General features: G+C 39.6%; 1 protein-coding gene across 3 annotated transcripts in view; it reads left to right on the forward strand.

Moving 5' to 3' along the window:
* The window catches only part of mtor (mechanistic target of rapamycin kinase), a 75568-nt gene that overhangs the window by 35079 nt on the left and 17831 nt on the right, over nucleotides 1–22658 (forward strand). For all 3 annotated transcript variants that reach the window (XM_085444785.1, XM_085444787.1, XM_085444786.1), the window contains 8 exons: nucleotides 6817–6892; nucleotides 9281–9420; nucleotides 13386–13486; nucleotides 14058–14173; nucleotides 17057–17134; nucleotides 17617–17724; nucleotides 21098–21223; nucleotides 21847–21978. In XM_085444785.1, the coding sequence (XP_085300911.1) occupies nucleotides 6817–6892; nucleotides 9281–9420; nucleotides 13386–13486; nucleotides 14058–14173; nucleotides 17057–17134; nucleotides 17617–17724; nucleotides 21098–21223; nucleotides 21847–21978 (877 nt within the window). The remainder of the gene's footprint in view (nucleotides 1–6816; nucleotides 6893–9280; nucleotides 9421–13385; nucleotides 13487–14057; nucleotides 14174–17056; nucleotides 17135–17616; nucleotides 17725–21097; nucleotides 21224–21846; nucleotides 21979–22658) is intronic.

Raw genomic sequence — 22658 nt, forward strand, 5'->3', positions numbered from 1 at the left:
GAGTTAGGGTATGCTCCACACTCTAGGTTGTCTTTAACAAAACAATCATCAGACATGCCCTAAAAATAATTTCTGATCTTAGCTTTTAAGATCCACCAGTGCAGGTTCAATTTGCTTTAATAGTACTTTTTCTTCACTCTTTTATTAATATTTAGTACTTCTTAGTGTTTCCTTACAGTCTACTTTAATTAGTAGTACAATCTAAAAATGGCAAAGAAATTGAAATGACAACTCTGACAGTGCAGCTGCTATAAAATCACGAGATGAATGGTATGTCTGGACACTTAATGCAAGCAGCTGAGCTATAGCTAGATTTGAATTTCAAAATAATGCAGTGGATAATGATCTCCAACTCCGGTCACGTATACGAGTAAAATAAACTCTTCCATATTTTCCATAATGAGCGGCACTGTATGCACCAGGGTATCCTCCAGCTCCGAGAGTGGCAGACTTCATTCCCTGGCAGACCATCAAGAGGTCCCTGCCTTAAGCCAGTGATGGCTACCAGGTGGCGTCTGCTGTCGTACAGCGGATGCAGGCCAGGCAGTGGCTGTCTGCTCACCCACCCCAAAAACCAGTAGGATAAACAGTACTGGAGGGATCGAAGCTAGATTAGGAAGAATAGTACTTTGTGTATGCACAGTTGGCCTTGTGGCATTGCTTCAGAGAAGCATTTCATGACACTGGAATGTAAAACAGTTGTGGTGCAGGTCAGAAAACAAAAACCACTTGTGCCAATGTATAGAGATTCCCTTCTTTCATCTTTTGCCAATTATTATGTGTTTTTGGCTTTTGGGTATACAAGTGAGTAAAAAAAAAAGCCAAAAATGCCACTTGCTATATAGGCTATAATTAATACCATATCTGTTATTCATAATAGATTCCTTACTTAAACGTATACTGATTTTGTGTACATACTTGCGTACATATGAAGTATATAAATAGTTAGCTGTTTAGAAGTTGTGTAATCCTTCTCTTTAAATGAGATCACTGTCCCCCGATGCTTGTTTCCATTGTTTAGGACAAAAATCAATTACAGCATGAGTTGGTTTCAGTTGAACTGAACAGAAAAAAGTAGAAGACCTGGCGTATTTAATTGGAAATATATTAAAATTGAATTTGTAGTTCAGCAGAAAACAATGTTTACAAATATCTTTGTCTACATAGCAACAGCAGCATTCCAATGAGGTAACTGTCAGGCTTTTTTTTGCCTGTTTTGGGCCACCGGAGACGCCTCGTTCTGTTGGCCTTTTGACCTGAAGGTGAGAAACCCAGGAGAAGGCATACTGCATCATTGTCCCAATGGAGTGATAATGTGGCGTAAACATAGGCGCAATGGTTTCTCTGGGCGATGCCTCAGTGACCCCCTCACACGCCTAACTTGCTTTGGGAGAGAGAAAAACAACATTCAAATGTCATCTAAAGTTATGCATTTGTTAAATAACCAGTATTAAATATTTCTTTCCTCTTTTCAAGTGCTGCATTCGTGATCACTGAACTTTCTCCTCAGCTTTACAGCGATAGAGCAGAATTTTGTCTTTTCAGATAAATTGTTTCAAAGTCAAGGGACACTAAGTGTTTCCCTATGGTGCAACATCTGCTTGGTGATGGAACAACCGCCCTTTTGTCCTGATTTTTTGGAGAAACAACAGAGACAATAGGCTAGTCAGATGGTGTCAAGGATGAGTTGAAGTATACATGTCTCAGGACAGTCCGGAACAAAACTGGTGAATGATGTAATCACTTTGTTTGCGTCCTTGCTTACCTCAACCACTGGTGCTTAACAAACACAGAGAATGAGAAGACCTTGTTTAATTTTGCCATGCTGGTCATCACTTCCATTGTGCAATGCTGAAAGATTTATATTCTGTATGTATTACAAGTTTGACTTTCAGTTTCTATATTGTCTATCAAAATATTATCAATAGTAGTGTTATTGTTTGGCTTTGAAGTCAGACTAATGAGGTCTACGCAGTAATTCAAATCCCTTTTTTCCCTCCCCGCTGTTTATTTGAATATTTCATTTGTAACGGGTCGTTCTTTTTCTAAGTGGCTATTCAGACAAACCCTCTTCCCTTGTCTTTGTCAACATCTGATGTCAAGATTCAGTAGTACAATGTTAGTTTTTTTTCTGACATTCAATCATGTTGCTATAAAAAAATGTAGAGTTGTAAAAATAGCTTTCAGTGTCAATCATTTCATGTTTTCCTGTGGCTGGTCTGTGAAGGGGACTGTTGGTTTGTAGAAAGACAAAACAAACAAATTAGTTCATGGTCCAAAATTTGGCCATGTTAATAGTATTTTCTACTATTAGGATGGCCCTGTTAAATATTCTACTTTTATAAAGGGCAGGTATTTAATCTGACAATAAACATTGTTGGTGTTGCTTGAATTCCAAACTTTTATGGTTTCAAGTGTTAATTACTGTGCCATTTGCAAGTGCTTTATATTCATATTTTTCTTTCTTAGTACATCTTAATACAGAAATTACTTTTGTTTCCTGTTTTCAGTTTAGGCTTTACGCAGCATTGCCTACTGTCTGACACATTTTCCTATGAAATTAGCTCATCTTGGTTGTTTAGATCCATTTAATTTTTCAAATGTCCTTTGTATGGGAAATGTTTATTTTTAAGTAGTGTTCTCATCTTCACAATGGAGAAACCCCCCAAAACAAAACCAATAATGCTCGATAGTTAGGGTCTTTCTTTCAGGGAGCATTGATTGCATTTTGGCTGCCCCACAAATGAACAGTTGTTTGGACGCAAAGGCAAGACAAAGTCTCCGTCAGTCAGTGTCATTTTCCATCAGTGCATGTAGTGGTAGCAGTTGTTGGTTTGGCTAGCATCAGTCACATGAAGGATTCAAATTTTTAAATAGAGAGGTAAAAGACAAAGTATTTTTAAATCAAATACTACATAATAATGTCCTCTTTGTTTTCAGTATTTTTAGACTAAGGAATTAGATCGAGCACCTGGCAAGTAAAGGGATGGAAATCAGGAAGGCTCAAATGGATAGCTTCCTAATTAGATTTGATTGAGTCTAAAGTCTGATTTCTTTTCCTCCGCGAGGTTTGCATACAAATTAACCTCTGAGGAGGAAAATGTCTACAATTTATTCAAGGATCATGCTCTCTCTCATCACCAAAAAGCCAGGCCACTTTAGAGTTTAATTTTTTGTTCTTTTGTTACCCCTCAGCCAAAAAGGCTGATAGGATATTGTCGTCACCCTGCTGGGTGGGTGGCAGCCTGAACAGGCCAGCTTTGTGAATGCGATAACTCGAGAAGGAAGTCACCTAGAACTTTTAAATTGATACAATTTGAATACTAAAAGGGAAGCTACAGGGAAGCTGGTCAGAGTTGATGGGAAGATGGATTGAGCCAAATACATGGCAATCTTGGAAGAAAACCTCTTGGAGTCTGCAAAAGACTTGAGACTGGGGCGGAGGTTCACCTTCCAGCAGGACAACGACCCTAAACATAAAGCCAAGGCAACAATTGAATGGTTTAAAATAAAACATATCCATGTGTTAGAATGGCCCAGTCAAAGTCCAGATCTAAATCCAATCGAGAATCTGTGGCAAGATCTGAAAACTGCTGTTCACAAACGCTGTCCATCTTATCTGACTGAGCTGGAGCTGTTTTGCAAAGAAGAATGGGCAAGGACATCAGTCTCTAGATGTGCAAAGCTGGTAGAGACATACCCTTAAAGCCTGGCAGCTGTAACTGCAGCAAAAGGTGGTTCTACAAAGTATTGACTCAGGGGGCTGAATAATTACGCACACCCCACTTTTCAGTTATTCATTTGTAAAAAATGTTTGGAATCATGTATGATTTTCATTCCACTTCTCACGTGTACACCACTTTGTGTTGGTCTTTCATTTGGAATTCCAATAAAAATGATTCATGTTTGTGGCTGTAATGTGAAAAAATGTGGGAAGGTTCAAGGGGGCCGAATACTTTTGCAGCCACTGTAGGTTCAATAATAATTGGACAATTTTGATAATCAGAAAGATTGTTTTTAATAACTGGATTAACTTATGAAATGAACTCCAAGAAAAGATCTGGTCAGCATATCAGCCAAACCATGAGCCACTTTCTTTTTAATATTAGCTATCCAGAGTTCTAGCAGTGGTACAGTGCTCTGTTGTTTACAGTCAAGTGGCTTTGAAAATTCCTAATCATCATGTGGGCGTAACGGCAGAACTGTTGGTACTGTTTTTCTTCAGTCCTGATATAAGAAAGAAGAGAATCATTATCATCTTGCAAACTGCCAGGCTCCACCGTTTTTACATGTTTGTTATTGTACCAACATAAATGAGTGAATCTGCGATTGGACAAAAATAAAACTATTTCATGCGATTTAAGATGGGACTACTTGGTGTTTAGTGATTGTATGATGATCCTTTGATTCTTTTAAAATATCTTTTTCATTACTTGCACCTCTTTTTGGCTTTAATGTAGGTGTATATCCTTAGTTTTACATGTCTTTGTACATTTTTGTGGAAGAGCAACACAACAACAGTTTCAATCAGCTTTCTTTCTCGTTCATTTTTACACACCAGATTGGTAAAATTTCTTGGTGAGATGCGATAATATTGACAGCTTTACAGTCTCAAACCTCAGCACATGCACTTTTTGGTGACCTCTCCATATACCAAAGGTGCAATGTGTAAAAAGTTAGGAAGTGGTACTTGGGGCCCTGCACACATGAGAGGGTTTGACAGTGATATCAGTACATTTTCTGCTTGCTAATAATTTATTATTTTTTTTACTTGAGAGGAATGTTATGTGAGCATTGTCATCTGGATGTATTTAGACTGCATGTGCTTGGAGCTGGTAGCCAGATGGCTTTAACTGAGGGACAGTGAAATCTCCAGGGTCTGCAGGAGTGAAAGCCCTCCTTCTGATTTGCCATCCCAGATAAAGGCACATCTGGCCAGTTTTAACATATCTGTTTCTGTTAGGTAGGACATGGAGACTTGAGGTTTTTTTGTTCATTTTGAGGTTGAGAGTAAATTACAAACAACAGAAGTAATTTTTTGGTTTGGTTTAAAATCAACAAGTATATACAACATACCTGTGTGATAATGTCAGGATTCTTCAGAATACTGGGTGGTAGTTGTGCCTAATTAAGAGCGTGGGATACTGCAACAGTGCCTGGCACCCTATCAAACTCCGTGAGAGTCACAGACAAACGGTTATTTACTTAAAAGAAGCTTATTTTCATATTATGCAATCATAGTCTAATGGGATTTTCGTGAGGTCTGTCAAAGAACAATAATCACTGTTCTGCAAGATCGAGGGGATTGCTTGGTTTGATTCGTGATAGACCTACCTCTCTAAATCCAGCCTGTTCTCATTTACTGGGGGATTTAACTGATGTTTGCTCAAAGTTCCTGGCTTGTCACAAATATGGATAAATTATCCTGTGGTCTTGATTCCTTGAAATATGGACACTTGTGAAGATGCCCTTGGTGATGCATTTAAATGTACAGGATAGGCATAATTTTTCATTGTGCAGGGTTATCCAAGTGGTTTTTTGGTACCTTAAAGGCAAAGTGAATAGCGTACAAAGCTCCTAGAAGTGACATAAACAGCAGTCTCATGATTGACAAACTCGTGCTTTAGTCTTGTGGCAGTTCTTCAACCTACAAACGCAGGCTTGCTATATAAAAGATAACTGTTACGTCTCAGCCTTCATCACTGCTGCGCAGGCACTAATGCTAAGGGAGACCTTCACTGTTTCACTGCAAACCCAGCTGCAAGTGTCAGGAAAAAATATATAAATTGGAATCACACAGGACGAGTACTTGCTAAAACTACAGTTCTTGTTGTACATGTTTCATATAAATGCCAGGTCTTTATCATCTAATAATGCCATGCTTATGGTATGTTTATGAACATTTTTAGTTAAATGTTTTATTAATATTGTGCATTAAAATCCAATCAATGTAATTTTCTGCAACAGATTACTACATTTATTTATTTATTTTTTTTAAAAATTGTACCCATCATCACACAGGTCTGCACTAACGGGTCCTTTCAAGCTTTAGCATGACCCCTCGCAGCGCGGTTTCATCACAGTTTCTGGCCTTTACCCTTTGTCTAAGCAGATTTCTGACATGCATGCTCTAATGCCTGTCATCAGCTTTTGCTTGCTGTCCTCAGGAATTTCGCTGCATACCAGCACTTTTTGAAAGCTACATTTTACAGATGTATTGGCTGTGACTGCACACAGGTTTCTCAGTTGAGGAAGTATAATAGACTCGTGGTTCATATGAGTGTTTCCAGATGTGATGGCAGTGCGGGTCAGCGGTGGGCGCACAAACGGGAATTGTGACGTCTTGACAGGAAATCATCCTTTGTCAAACAAGCATGACACATGTCAATAGGTGCCTTTAGTTTTCCCAATAAACAACTTTGATTAAAGTATCAAACATTTATTTAACGTTTCCAAAATGCATTGAGAAAGGATGCATTGATGGCTGGCTGGGATAAGAATACCTCATCATTGTGTGAGCTGCTTTTCTTCTAGGATCATGGATAAAGCACATTTCTTAGTGTTAAGGATAGCTGGGATTTAGTGAGAGGTAGTGTGTTGATTAGCTTCATTAAGCAGCATAGAAGTCTTTGCTGGCACTTCCTGTGATTGGGATTTATACATCCATGTCATGTTTTCCAAACGGTGTCCCTTTGCCTTGTCTTTCTTTTTAGATAATACCTGCATGTCCTCATGCTTAACAGTAAAGCTCTGAAAGCCCCTGTTTTGTGTTCAGATTGGCCTAACAGTTTGCCATTGTTTTGTCATTTCTTTCAGCATCAACAATAAACTGCAGCAGCCAGAAGCAGCATCTGGGGTTCTGGAATATGCCATGAAACATTTTGGTGAGCTGGTGAGTACTTTTTCCATTTTCCAACCAGAAAAAAGAAGGAAAAACGTGTCCCAGGTTTTCTTTCGGATTGACACTTGGACAACTGTTGTTGTTGCAAACCCTGTAAAAATGTTATCCAATCTGTTAAATTTGGCTCAGTTCACAACTTAATTAGGTAAAAAAAAAATTGCATTTCCTGGTTTAGAAAGATGTGAGCATTTGGTCCAAGTAAAATAGCTCATAGTATGTAGGTGTAGCATGGTGTTAAAGTTACATTACACATTTAAAAATGTGATTCCGATAATAATAAAGATGTAAACCCATGCCTTGATTTGCTATAAACTCCACTGCTTTCTTTACATCTGGTAAGTCTAAAAAATTCTTGGATAATCAATTAGACCATACTGGCCAGTATTCACATACACTCAGACCCTTTTATTTCTTCAAACAGTTTTGGACTGAATATGTCTTTAGTGAGTTACATTGTATTAGGAATTCTGTCTGCACGTCTTCCTTTCCTTATTCTAATGTGGGGGTGATGGTTGTTTGAGGCAGATATCACCAGAACACCATGATCCTAATGTGCTGCATATGGAAAAGCCATCTGCTGTACTTATCAGGGGTTTACAGCAAGAGACAGAATTATGGACTCATTTGTCTAATTAAGATGAGGTTTGCATGTTCTTAAATTTTTACTTGCTTTGTCTGTCTGCTGTACATGACTCTTGGGCCCACTGGGCCCTTTTTATGATGCAAAATAATGTCATTTTTCATCTAAACAAAAAAGGAGCAATATTTCTCTCTTAATGACGAGCTTTTCCTGTGTGGGATGAGTCATTATAAAAGTTAAATGAACTGCTTTGTATTCTTTTGTTTTCACTCTACCATTGTAGAAAAATATTGGTTTTGTTTTTCAGATTTTTTTCTGTTCACATAGAGCACCACACCTCCTAAATGTTACTAGAAACTCGGTTGTTTCATGTTCTCCGTACATGGACCCGATCCATATTTGAAAATAAATGAAATAACTGTCAGAGTGGACATGCTTTGGATATGATTACACTGATTTTCCACACAAGTTACATAACAGGAAAAGAGCATTTGGTTATTTGGATCGGTCTCCCTCCCTTTTACCAAAGTTACGTCATTAACTAACTGTGGTTTTTCCTTTTTCCTCGAATGAATGTGCCAGACAGGCACTTGAGGCACATTGACAATAAGTTGAGTAGACTGGTGTTATTCTGTTTTTATTTTGGATTTATTTATTTATTTATTTATTGGAGGGATATGATTTACTGATTCATTTATACTAATTGCAACAGTTGTGAACATGGATAGAGTCTGAAACTGTCTCCAAAATAACCAAAAATTTATAATAAGCCTTTTTTCCCTATTAGAGTAATTTGCCATTAGTTTCTTGGCATTGGCTGTCCCCAAAATCATATTTCCTTTGAGGTCATTGGATATTTGCAGCATCATAAATCATAAATGGGAATTAGTATCTCCACACCAAGAGAAAACAATAGAAACTTTAATAATTAATTGCGCTAAAACTTGGACATGAAGACAAGACTGATTAAATTTGATCTATATATAAGTATTGCCATTGCTCAGTCATTAATGCAATATTTTTGTTTAAGCCCTCAAACCAAAGCGTAGAGTCTGGGCTTTAAGCCTATATTCATACAACTGTCACTTCAATGTATATTGGTATAAATTTAAAATTACAATGGCAGCCGGTATAGCTCAGTGGGTTAAGCAGGTGAACCATAGGCTAATGCAGAGGTTAGGGATAGACTCTGACTTGAGATCACTGAGTGCGTTTCCTCTCACTGCGCTTTCTCCCAGTTTCTCTGTCTTCTCTCCTGTAAGAATTCACACCTGATTTTATAATCTGAGTTTTATAACTAATCAACACACTACCACTCACTAGATACCAGCCCTCCCTGATTTGTATATAAAATGACTTTTCTTTGCCTTAGAGAGCAGGTTTTCTGTTTCTCTGTGAAAACTTGGTAAAGACTCAGTGAGAAGAGTTTCACTCTGGACCTTTGTTAATGTGCTGACCATGTGGAAAGCTTTACCATGGGAGAATGCAATGTTTTCCTGATTAGTATACACTTCAGGAACCCTCACAGTAAAGTGTGTGCTTAATCATTCGTGCATGGCTCCCTAAAGAAGTCCTGGAAGTCATTGGTAGATGTAACATTGCTTGTTGAAGTAGAAAATGTCAGCCATACAGCACAGTAAGGTACTGTAGATGGAAAAAGGATTGCTCTTCCAAAACTCTTTATTACGTTGTCCAATGGTCACGAAAAAACCCACATAATCCCAAAACATTATGATACAGTGTTATAGTTTGATATGTCTTCTGTAATCGCTATCCTACTGTATTTTTTCATCTTTTAGGAAATCCAAGCCACCTGGTATGAGAAGCTACATGAGTGGGAAGATGCCTTGGTAGCATATGACAAGAAGATCGACATGAACAAAGAGGATCCAGAGCTCATCCTGGGGCGAATGCGCTGCTTAGAGGCTCTGGGAGAATGGTATGTTATTAATCTTACCTAGTATGAGTTCAGTAGGGCTAAATAAGAATAAGTTGACAGTGATAATATGTTCTTTGTTCTGTTTTTTTTTGTTGTTGTTGTTGTTTGTTTGTTTTTTATCTTGGGTCACATACATACATAGGAAGCCATATTCCTAATGAGACCTGACATTAGGTCTCTCATTTGATACCTCTGAGTTGACTAAAGACATTTTACGAGAAAACACATGAACAGTCACCCAGGACAAGCCAGAGGTGCTGCTACACCATTGAAGCAAAGCCTCAACGCCATAATAGCCACCCACTTTGATAGAGCATACTTAGGGGAAAAAATCACAAGATGGATAGAAATATGTTGATCATCACAGAGCTCAAAAAGTAAAGCAGATGTTAATTAGCTTATATAACCTGCTGTCATTATGGTGCACACTATGATTCTTTCCACAAGAGAATGATTCAGCTGAAATAGAGCTTTGTGTTTGTGTGTGGCAGGGTAGGGCTTAGAGATGATATAACAGTTGACCAATGTTAGGTTTTGCTACACAATGACATTGTGAAGGTCTCAGTACTAATCAAAAAGTGATTTAAGATTGCGCAGTTGATGCTTTTGACAGTCTTATTAGAGAGTTGGACACCTTTTAAGCAAATGTTTAGTCTAGAAAGTTTGAAGGAAGGAGCCTTTAGAATTAGGAAAGTCTAGCTGCCATAATTCTGCAGTAATGAGTCCTTCTGTGTTCTGTAGACATTAGTCAGTTTTGCGAAAGTCTGTTATTTCAGGATGACTGAATGCAACACGAGCAAATAATCTGTGTATATAGAGTCATTTTAGCATGTTTTTTCTCTGCTTTAAGGTGGCTTTCATTGTTAATTGGAACTTAAAGCTATATAAGGCACTGAATGTGTTCCTCTTGGGGAGGTCTGCCTGTCTAATAAAGCCAGTTATCAAATTTTAGGCATACTTTTCATGTGCACGTTTTCATTTCATTTGGTTTTCACCTTTAAAAGTATTTTACAGTGCCAAAATATACTTCTATTTGGCTGCTGTAGACACATGTGCTAGTTTACTTGAGGTTGTACCTGTTGCCTTCATTGTTATGTGATATCCAGGCAGATGGAAAACAACTTCATTTCACTGACCCCCATCCAGCCCCGTCTCTCTCATTTTCTCTGCCTATCCTTCCTCCCTTTCTCATCTAAGCTTCTTCCAACACCCTGCCATTAAAGCACCTGCAGTTGGTTTGACTGGACATTTCTTTGATTGTTGTTAATGCAGAATCAGTCTTGGTTGGATGCACCTGACCCCAACAGGAACCTCCATCTGTTTGGTGGGATACTCGCTGTTATCAGATTGTTATGGAACAGTACACTGATGATGTTCATCTGTAAGAAGAAATGAATGTATAAATAATTGCAGATGTCACAGAAACATTATCTTTTGTCAGTTTCCTTTTCATTTTGTCCAGATGTGCTTGGCAGGAAAGTCATTTTGTGTGAAATGTCATTAGAATGAGAAGATCCTTTTGATATGTGGCGAGGAAAGACCAGTATAATATTACAATACTTTAAAAGTACCAGTTAAAACAGTTTCTCGTGGGTAATTTAAATGTTTTTGAATCTCAAACCTGTTAAGATAAGACAAATATGAAAAAACCCATTAAAGACTAAACAATATACAGTATGGAAAATACAGGCTGTGACTACAGTGGACACTTGTCACTGTTTTTAACACTGAGTTTCATCTAAGTTTGTATGTTGTAATTTCTGTCTTATCTGCCGCTGGCTGATTTACCAGCAGCAGCACAAGGAAGAGTACCCACAGACCAGTTGTACCACACTGCTCCCTTTGACAACAGATACTGTCTAAAGGTAGATAAGCAGTCAGAAGCAATCACGCTACCACTTTTGGACCATAATTTCCCCATTAGACACCTCTGATATGCAAATCAGTATCTGTTCAATAAAAAAACATTCCTGTGCATCATCTTACTTTGACTTTTGTAGTTCAGTGTCATCTTGGCTGTCTATTTAATGTTCCAGTATTCAGTTCTATTTGTTACCTGATTAACAAGACATGTTAAGTTCAGTTTTTCCCCTCAATGCTATACATACTCTGGGGTTGATCTCACTCCAGTACTTTAAATTTGTTTGCTTTAATTGGAATGTTTTCGTTTCTTTTCTTTTTTTGTTGTTGTTGCTCACCGTTCTCATGGTTTTTTTCTTTCTCTTTTCTTTCACTGCTGTGATCACCTACTTCCCCACTCACCTACAAACAACACCCTCTATTTCTGCATATTCACACACCACGCAAACACATGTGCTCAACGGCAGCACATTTACAACAGCCTCACAGCGCACACAGACTTATAGGACACACACGCAAGCCACGCTTGTTCATATTAGTGAATATACACACACATAGTCAGACTTATGGAGCCTCTCACCACACATTTTTTCTCTCTTTCTATTTACAAACAAGTGATGTTTCCACATTCTCTTCACCCATCTAAACGAAACACCCAGCGTACATCATTAGACATACACACACAATTATGGGCACACTAAGGTTTGTCACATGGAATGTAAATGGAGCTGGCACCAGAGAAAAAAGGTTAAAGATATTTAACCAGCTTAAAAAACTACAGGCAGATGTTGTTTTATTACAAGAAACTCACAGGCCTGTCACAGGTTTAAACGAACTTAAAACACCTGGTTTCCTAACGTGTTTGTAGCCTGTTATAATTCTAGACAAAGGGGAGTAGCAATTTTAATACATAAAAATGTTAATTTTACAGTACTCAATGCAGTTATAGATCCAGAGGGTAGATTCCTTATTATTAAATTATCAATATTTAACAAAAAGCTATGTATTGTAAGTGTATATGGTCCAAATGTTGATGAACCCTCATTCTTCCACGGATTTGTTAGTGCACTCTCTGAAAAACCTTGATTGCACACTTATTCTTGGCAGCGACCTCAACCTTGGACTAAATGTAGAAATGGATAGGCTCAACACAACAGGAACTCAGCGCAATCGGCAGTCCACAAATATAATCAAACAGTATATGAGCGACTATGGCCTTTGCGATGCATGGCGCTCTCTTCACCCCAACAGTAAGGAATAGTCTTTCTTCTCACATGTCCATCACTCCTACTCTCGTCTGGATTATTTCCTAGTCAGCAGCTAACTGCTGAGTGACATCTCAGACACTGAGATGCCCACCCTTCAATTTTAAATCCATGTAGACATTGAGGGTTCTCGGGAGGGGCCGTGCTAACACCTGCTGCTCTCTGGCAGCAGCACCATGCTCTCCCGTGTTTTAAATGCACCTTAGAACAACACGGGTCTTCACACACCCCTGTTCTCTGCTGGCAGAGCCGGCGGGCACTGCATCCCCCTCTGGCTTCTGCTCCGTGGCTACTGGCTCTCCTCAGCTCTTCCCAGGAGGGTGGCACGGATGCCCCTCCGGTGGTCCTCCTTGGGCTCTCGCACTCTGGGGCCTCTGGATGTCTGGAGCCTGGATCTCCTCCATGCCTGCTTCATGCCCTGGGGGATGGGGCTATGGCTCTCTACACCCTCTAGCAGACCGTTACATGGGGAAACCTTTTGAATACAAGCGCGCTGATCCACAGAGGTGTGCACACGGGTGTTCACTGTTCATAGACATAAACTACACCTTTATTGGCTGCTATTTCCAAGCACATTGTGCACTGTCGGTCCTGCTTTCTTGTCGGTCTTTCTTTCTCCCTTTCCTATCCTCAGTCATGTCTGTCCCGTCTGTAACAACTGAAAATAAAATAAATAATAACAACAAAGGTCGAACAAATGGACCAATACGGCAAGGCCGTGATGATCCATTGGGTATCCTTGTTGATCTTCAGACAACAATTCTGACGGCTAAAGAACCAAATGGGACAGGCAAAAAAAAAAAAAAAAATACATTTGTTTGTTTTGTTAATGTTTTCCAGGGGCCAGTTGCACCAGCAGTGTTGTGAAGAATGGACACTTGTCAGTGAAGAAACGCAGGCCAAGATGGCGCGCATGGCTGCTGCTGCTGCCTGGGGTCTAGGTAATCGCTCAAATACTTAATATGAGACTGCAAATAATTATTCAAAATAGTCATTGGAGTGAAAATGTGGATATATATATATATGTATATTTAGCAGTCAGGGTACAGAAAATACCATCGCTGGGCACTTAAGCCACTGTCTGCCTGACTCAGTGAAACAATGCAACAGTGAAAACAGTACCAGCTCTTGCCAAGTCTTGCTCGCATAACCAGATGGGAATAGTATCCAGTCATAACATTGACATATCGTAATGTGCAATGGTGGAGAAAAGCAGGGAACACACTGCTAAAGCAACCCCAGAGATTTCTGGTCTGTTGCTTTGACTTTCCTAACTAAGTGGTAAAACCAGATGTGACACCCAACTGGCAGGCTTGTCTTTCTGAAGATGATGTTGAAAAACATAATGTCGAGGTTATCGTTATTTACGCTGTGGTGGAGCGTTGATCAAAGTAGCTGTGACTGCACACTAAGTAATATGTAGATACCACATTTAAATATTTACTCATTATGACAAAGTTCTTGCGTAACTCGTGTCTTTGTTCTTTTTTTTGTGGCGTTATTGTTGTCCAGGGCACTGGGACAGCATGGAAGAGTACACGTGTATGATCCCTAGAGACACGCACGATGGGGCTTTTTATAGAGCAGTGCTAGCCCTTCATCAGGACCTCTTCTCATTGGCCCAACAGGTGGGTTAAGTCATCATTCACAAATGGGCCCAGCTCATACAAATACACTAAAGTGTGTATTTTTAGATACGCTCTCATAAAGACATGCTTCACTTGAAATTACCCCGTCTTATGTTGTCTGGAATTTTCCATAGTCTTTATAGCAAAGCATGAGATGTTCAAATCACCAAAAACCAAACATTGTAAAGAAACATAAAATAGTTTTACAGCTCCAAAAGGGATCAAATTCCTCCCATCAGCTGCGGCTGTTCATTAAAACTAGTAAAATACACCAGGTCTGGGTATTTTCTTTTCTTTTATGATGTGGTACCTCCTTGGTGTGGAAATGTTATGTAACTCCCCAAATTGGAAATCATTACGGCATTTATCCTCAAACAAATAAAGAGCCTATTAGTCCTCCTGTCTGCATGTCGACAAGGTCTGGTGGAGGTCAGGTGGGTTGTGTTTTCCTCATCTGATCACGTTTGAGGATTGTAGATGAGTTCATGGTCCCTGGAGATGCATTTGTTCAAACTGGATGGAGGAACGTCTCACGCACACATGCCTCACCTGCTTCTTCAGCTACCCTCGACTCATCCTCCGTGTCCCCTTCTCACCATCAAAAGCCCTGGAGACTTGCTTCCTCTGACCTCTCTTTCCCTTCACAGCCCTCCCACACCACACACAATTTAGAGATTGGGTCCAGGTGTGGCCCACAGGATTCTTCAGAATAAGAGAAGTTTCGACTTTTTGCTGACAAGAAGCCACTCACAATGGGGTGGCTGTAGCTCAGGTGGCAGAGCAGGTCAGCCACTAATCAGAAGGTCGGTGGTTCGATCCCAGGCTGCCTCCTGGCTGCATGCCAAATATCCTTGGGCAAGATACTAACCCCATGTTTGCCTACTGGTGGTGGTCAGAGGGCCCGGTGGCGCCAGTGTCCGGCAGCCTCGCCTCTGTCAGTGCGCCCTAGGGCAGCTGTGGCTTCAACGTAGCTTGCCATTGCCAGTGTGTGAATGTGTGTGTGAATGGGTGAATGACTGAATGTAGTGTAAAGCGCTTTGGGGTCCTTAGAGCGCTATACAAATGCAGGGCATTTACCATTTACCAATGAAAGAGGAGGAATGAGAAGCAGATGCAGAGAGGGAGAAAGCACGAACATCGACATGAGATCAGTCTAGTTTTCCGGATGCCGTTGGTAATCCTCGCACTTGAGAGGCTGGCTGACGCTTTCTTTCCTCTATACCCCCAACAACCAGACATGTGCTCCGTGAGACTTGGACGGCATCTGTGTGAATGGTTTCAGGTTGCTTTGCTTTATAAAGCCCACTGTTTGGTCTGTTGAACTGATGATGTGTAGACACTAGTCATGCTCCTTGCACAAGATTTATGATACGTCTGCTCTCTGAATGCGTTTGATTTGTACATTTTCTTGTGGGTTTTGCAAGTCACATTCCTCTTTTTGACATCTCAGTCACAACTGGGCTTTGTTTCAAGGCCTAGTTATGTTTTTTGTTTGTTTTTTCCTCTGCAGTGGCTGATTTGGGCCTAAACAGTCATACACAGGCTGTTATACTACACTGCAATCATAAGCTAATATCACTGAACTTAAACCGTAAATGCAACCTTGTCGTAAAAGAACAGAATCCTTGGGTGATGGTTGGTTGTGCTGCCAGGAACCAGACACTGCATTTATCAGGAGTCGTCTGGACTGCACATTTTCAATGAGGCCCCAGCGTGGTAATTCAGGAGTAAACAGGACCATAACAGAGTGAAGACTATAAAGAAGCAGCTTCATTGTCACCTCATCCCCACCACCATCTTGTTGTGCGTGCCTGAGGAGTTGTTTTGGCATGCAGTTGCTCCTTTCCCTCCCCACAAAAAATAATTGGTGGGAGTTGGTCTGAAACAGCTGTGTGCCCTGGTCTTAGACGCTTCCTCAGTAATCCTCTCATTTTACCTTCCCTCTAATAACAGTTCCCAAAAACATTGACTGTACAAGCTCAAAAATCAGCAGACTTGCAGCTAGAATATGTGTGTCCTTGTTTGTCCCTTTAGCTACTCTGGATCGGGTCTTTGTCTCAGTTACGGTATTTCTGCCCCTCGGGGTACGCATTCACCGGTAATGGAATGTTTGCAGCATCCTTGAATTTGGAGAAGTCTCACAGGGAAAGTTGGAGACTTGCTGAGTGTGTGATACACTCCAAAACTCCAAATGTAGTGGAGGAGGGAGGAGAGTGAATGGAAAAAAAAAAGGTTTTTGTATTCTGTTCATAGCAAGAACCTTGACTAAGAGCTTCCATTGTGAGTTCTTTGTCAGCCTGCATTTCCCCGCTCTGTTTCTGTAATTGTGTAAAAATTGACGTTATTTTTAAGACACATTTGACAGCCTTAAGCGTGGTTACATAACTTTTGTACTGTTGCTCTCAACAGTTCATTTACTTGTCCTTATAAAATGTTTGGCACTCAGCAGTGCATCAGATCATTTTCCTATACAAGCAGGCATTCTAGTCCTAATTGCATTAATGTGTCACTGTTGGCAGCTCTTAAGTAAGAAAGGTTTGAACAGGAGGCTGTAGCATGACTTTGTGCTTTTATACCAAGTGTTTTTATTTCCTAGTGTTACCCAAACCTAGCCAGTCCTGACGCAGGGAGTTTTTAGGAGAGTGTGACATTGTGCTATGGTGCATTCAGGGGACAAGCTTGAGGAAATACCCTCTGCAACCAGTAGTACCAGTGGTGTATTTAGAGAGAATTCAAGGCCCCGTTTGCTAACTAATAGTTGGAGCATTCAGGAAAGTTTTTTGAAAACGATGGGGGGGATGTAGCATATTTACATTTATGTGTGGTGATAAACTAGGGATGTTTTAAATGTAACACTATACTTTTTTTGTGCTTTTAATGCAGTGCATTGACAAAGCAAGAGACCTCCTGGATGCCGAGCTCACTGCCATGGCGGGAGAGAGCTACAGTCGAGCCTACGGGGTAAATGTTACCATCTTTTTCATAGCATTCATATGCAGTGAGCTTATGTAACAGCTATAAAATTGAATTTTCATTTGACTTCCAAGTTTCAAACCCTAAATGTCATGCCACAGCTGTGTCTGTTTCATTGTGTATCTAAATGGTATTATCCAAACATATCAACAGCTGAAACTAGAAAAGAGCTGTTAATATGAAATCTGATCATAGTAGATTTTGATCCATAGTGCAGCAGTAAACATGGTAGAGATATGGAAAAAAAACAAAACAACTATTGATATCGGTATAACTAATGTTTACTGAAGCTGCACAGTTGGGTCCAGTGGGTTAATGAATGCATTTGTTTGCAATTTCTGATCATTTTAAAAGCTGTTATGATCTTTTAATGATTCACAGAAGCTCCATCTTAGCAATGTAACTGCTATAATCAACTGTTATACTCAGTATCTGTGTAAGTAATCTGAGTATGTTTTTTTCTTTGTCAGGCCATGGTGTCTTGCCAGATGTTGTCAGAACTAGAGGAGGTAATCCAGTATAAGCTGGTGCCAGAGAGAAGGGAAATCATCAGGGAAACATGGTGGGAGAGGCTTCAGGTAATAGCACACGATATGTGGACACAAACAATATTATTTTATTTATTTAATAAATATGATACTGTAGCGCAGTGCCTACTCTGTAGTATTCCAGTTCCAAATGCCCAGTGAATGCACCACATCACCCATCCATTCACATGTCACCCCCGGCCTGTGGAAGTTGACGTAAACTGTCTGCCTTCTACTTTTTAATTGACGTAGTCTCGCCCTGGGTCAACACACCTGAAATCAATGATTAGTTCATTACCAGCCTCTGGAGATCTTCAAGACATGTTGAGGAGGTAATTTAGCCATTTGAATCAGCTGTGTTGCATCAAGGACACATCTAAAACCTGTAAGACACGGGCACTCGAGGCCTGTGTTGCCTACCCGTGCCCTAAAGGAACAATTCACAGATATAAGTCGTAAAAAATTTTTAAGAGTAAATTAACCTCCTCAAACATGTGCACAGACTAATAAAGAAGATCATATAGTGACTTTGCGTACCATTAGTGTCATGAAAAAAAAATGAAAAGGGTGGCTCGTTTGATGTAATCCACACTGTAAACCAACTGTAAACTCCTCATTTGACTGATTATATCATTATTAATTGTGAATTTCAGTGTTGTATATGTTGTTAAATGAAATACAAGGATGTTTGGAACAACCTTGACTCCACAAGCGGTTGGGAAATATTTACAGCCTGCCAAGTCTTTGGTATTTGAGACGAATGTCATCCAGTGTAAAATAATGAAGTTCAAGTACATCTTTTCCATTTTGCGTAACATCTTAATTAACTGTGTTTCGCCGGGATATTAAGTCAGAGAGAAAGACTGTTAAAATTTTGATCTGTGATGCACCATTCCTGACACTTTAAATCATATCAGTCTAGTTGTTCTAATGCAGCATTAATTATATGGCTTAAGATCAGCCCTTTTTGGAGTACCTGCTTCTCTTCTCCTGCTCAGATGTTAGGGACACTGCTCTGGAAAATTTTCGGAATTGAAATGCAAAAACCTGTGTCATCCTTCACCTTTACCACATGCCAGGAACCGTGTACTCATCTGAAGACACTGTGTCCCTGCCCAGATTTTTTTAGTATGTTGTTTTTTAGGTTTTTTTGGACAGTCTGACGTGGAAATGCCAGCGCGCTTAATGCAATTGGATCACTTTCCTCCCACTCCAGAAGGTCACAGTAATGTCCCGAGATACAACAAAGGACACTGGCTTTGATTGAACAAAAACAAAAACCGAAATACGTGGAGTGTATGAACGATATGGGTGATATGTGATTTTTGGATTGTTGTATTTTTAACACTTTTGTTAAACCAAAGTATCACATCCACAGACAGTATAAAAGCTGCTATCGTCACACACTGGTTCTGGACTCTGCATTTTGAAGTTTCAATGTTAGCATTGGGGGGGGGGGGTTAGAGCCAGAAGTTATCCTATATGGAAAAAAAAAAAGTTAAAGTTATTGTAGCAAGTTTTATAGCAAGTTTGATTACCCAGCTACATTAATTAACTGCATTGGTTCAAGACACAAGTGCAAATGCTAGTTAATCTGTACAAAAAAAAAAAAGACAGACTAATAAAACATCAGTATTTCATTCACCAAAACTGAAGCACAAATGTGCTGAATCACAGCCAGTTTGTCTGTATCACTGTAGTTAATCCATTAGTTGCTGAAAAAGGCAACCAACAGCACACACAAACAGTGAAGAGGTCCAAGTTACTGACATGAAGAAATAGAAGCGAGGCCTAACATACAGCAGTTGTCTTTAGCACAGCAATGCGTTTAACTCAGTTATCCAGGTTATAGCAAAAAAACAAAAACAAACTGACCCCACTCACAGTGGGTTTCTGGACAGAGGTTGAAACTGTCTTTGCACCGCGCTGTGAATATGCTTCTGAATGGTCTAATGTTTTAATGTTGAAGTCTCTGGAGATTGACTCTCTGTTGGAGCAGCCTCAACTGGGAAGTAGAGTAATGGCAGTTTCCTCTACTTCCAGTTGGCTTTATGTTTCGGAGATTTCCCCCCTTGATTACAGAACACTTGTGACTCTTTTTCTACTCAACATTGCACACGAGTTTATTTCCCAGTCATCTTACCTTGTGTTGGGGATCAAACTGTGTATTTGTTATTTGACAGAGTCCACACATCTGTCCACGAGTGTCCTGCTGTTAAGTGCTTTTTCCCTTAAACAGCTTATCCCTCATCAAAGTTTTGCAGGTGTGGTAAAGGTGCAAGAAAACACAGCCCCCTGATGTTTGTTCATCGGTGTATCAGATTGATTTCTTGCACTTCTGTCCATTTAAACCCCAGTTTCAGTCGCGGACTAAGGCCAAGTGTCTGTTAAAGGATCAGTCCTTTTTTCCCCCTTTTTTGTGTTCTGTTTCTCAAACAAATGCAAGTCGTGAAACATTTTAATATTCCTCTAAGAAAAGGTTGAGGATTTCAGGACTTATGTGTATTTCTCTGTACTTCTGTGCACGTATTTTAAAACAGCTCACCCCTCCAGTCTTTGTAGGGGATATTTTTAAGCCTTTTTCCTACTCGTTTATATAACAGATTCTTTTGGCAAATTCAGGCAGATTGCCTCTCAATAAAAGCTCTTTGTTTTTTACTTGCGTTCTTCAGCTGTTTCACCTCGCAGTTCATTTTCAATCAAAACCATAATATTTTAAAACATATTGGAAATTTTTATTCTGTTTAATTAAATGAAATGGGTTTATTCTTGTGTCTGGAAGGACAGCTACATCACTGCAGTGATGTCGTTTAAGACCATCTGTCCATCATGATGCGCATTCAGGTGCATTTGTTCCCTTCAGTCAACGTGGATGAATTGGATAATGTGGCTTCATACCTCATAAGCACAATGCCAATGATTTCTTGTGGTTTAATCCAAACTAAACTGTGTTAGCTATTATAGTTACTGAGCATAGTTCAAGCCAGATGTGACCTGTACGTAGGTCTTTATCCCATCATGTTAAGCTTACTACAAAAAATGTAGTGTTGAACTTTACCCTAACATTTCAGCTTACTGAAAGGTCCCATTATAGTTTTACCATTTAAGGAAATACAGTTAACATAAACATTAAATTAAAGAATTCCTTCAAGATACGATTATCTTTGTAGATGATTTGTTGTACTGCTAAAGGTTAAATGTTTGTTTAATAGAGGCAGTGGTCTTGCAAATATAAATATGAGACCTGTATATTTATCTTTTTCTGCCATGTGAGCCTGTACTTACTGTGGGCATTTAAAACAAATAATAGTGAAGTCATTGAAGCATACATCTCCCTCACGTGTGTTTGTTCTCTCAAGGTTCACTAGTAGGTACCTCTCTCTCTGAACAATGTGACGGAGCAACAATATGTGTTTTCCTTCAGGGCTGTCAGCGCATTGTAGAGGATTGGCAGAGGATCCTAATGGTCAGATCTCTGGTCATCAGCCCCCACGAAGACATGAGGACCTGGTTGAAATATGCCAGTCTTTGTGGCAAGAGCGGACGCCTGGTGAGTACAGTGACATGTTTGTACAAGGGAAGGCATTCTACTGATGAATTCTAGTCACACAGCACTCAGAACAAAATCAGAGCTGATTCTGATCAGTTTTTCCAGGAGGAAAAAGGAAGGTCATTTCTAACAAAGTGAAGTGCAACTATCCTGAAATGAAATGATATTTCATTTGAAATGTTTTTAGCTGGCACTGATGAAAGTAGAACAGCTGCACACCTTCAATCAGCACTGTTTAGAAACCTGATCGTTCATATCTTCTCTATTAAATTTGTGCAATTTTCTGTCCCTGACCTCAACGTTTTTATAATTGATGGTAGATGGTTGACTATTTTTTCCACATCTGCTCTTATTATATTTAAGTGCACACAAAAGATAGCAGAATCTCCAATAACTCACTGTTACATTAAAAGTAGACGAGAACGGCCATCTTAATGTCTTAATCTGTCTTCCTCTTTTCTAAAAACCTGTTTTCAACTAAAGACAAATACAGGTTGATGTTTCTGTAGTTTTGCAAGTCCCTAAAAGTCAGGGGTAATATCTGTGATTTCATCTTCCAAATTCTTCTTGAACTGTGAGTCTTCTGACTCGGGTACTTTTTCTTGGCCACTTTCTCCCTCTAGGCACTGGCCCATAAGACCCTGGTCCTCCTCCTAGGTGTTGACCCCTCCAAGCAACTTGATCACCCATTGCCTACAACCCACCCTCACGTTACCTATGCTTACATGAAGTACATGTGGAAGAGCGGCCGCAAGGTAGGACCATCAACAATGTTTTTGTAGGTTCAAAATTAATGTTTCCTAAAAAGCAAAGGGCAGCATGACTAGAGATCTAATTTATCACTCTTGTATGCGTGTTTTGAGAATAAATGAAGTAATGATCAAAGTTTTGTGGAGGCTAGAAAGGGAGTGCTTATATTAGTCACCATACAGTAATTTCATAAACAGCCGATTTATTCATTTGAAAGGTTTAAATGAGCCAGAAATAACATAAATAATGTGAAAAATATTAATTGCTTGTTTATTTATTGCTGGATATGTAATTCTGACAGAAGACTCACCATTTTAAATTAAAACATGATGAGACATCAGTGCTTGTGTCTGCTGCCCACAAGTTTAAACAGTGTAGTGAGCACTGGTTCTTACATTAATTGGCATGTATCACTAATAGTCAGTGCAGGCAGTCGGTGACAGCCAGAGGAAAAATCTGTTATGCAATCTTGTCTTCAGATACGTCTGTAAATCTTTCCTCAACAGGCTCCATAATTATAATCATTAGGGGATTTTTTATCCTGAAATACAATTTGAAAGAGCATTTTGGGGGATTGAAAAAAAAAGCCATTGTTAACATATTTGCAATGCAATATTGTTCAATTGTGAATTAAGTTTTATTCAGTTTTTACTTAAGTTGGGCTTCCAGCAGCAACTGTGGATGG

The sequence above is a fragment of the Copadichromis virginalis genome, linkage group LG20, assembly GCF_057382275.1.
Source record: "Copadichromis virginalis isolate Kocher_CV1m ecotype Utaka linkage group LG20, C_Virginalis_male_GT1.1, whole genome shotgun sequence".
Classification (NCBI taxonomy): domain Eukaryota; kingdom Metazoa; phylum Chordata; class Actinopteri; order Cichliformes; family Cichlidae; genus Copadichromis; species Copadichromis virginalis.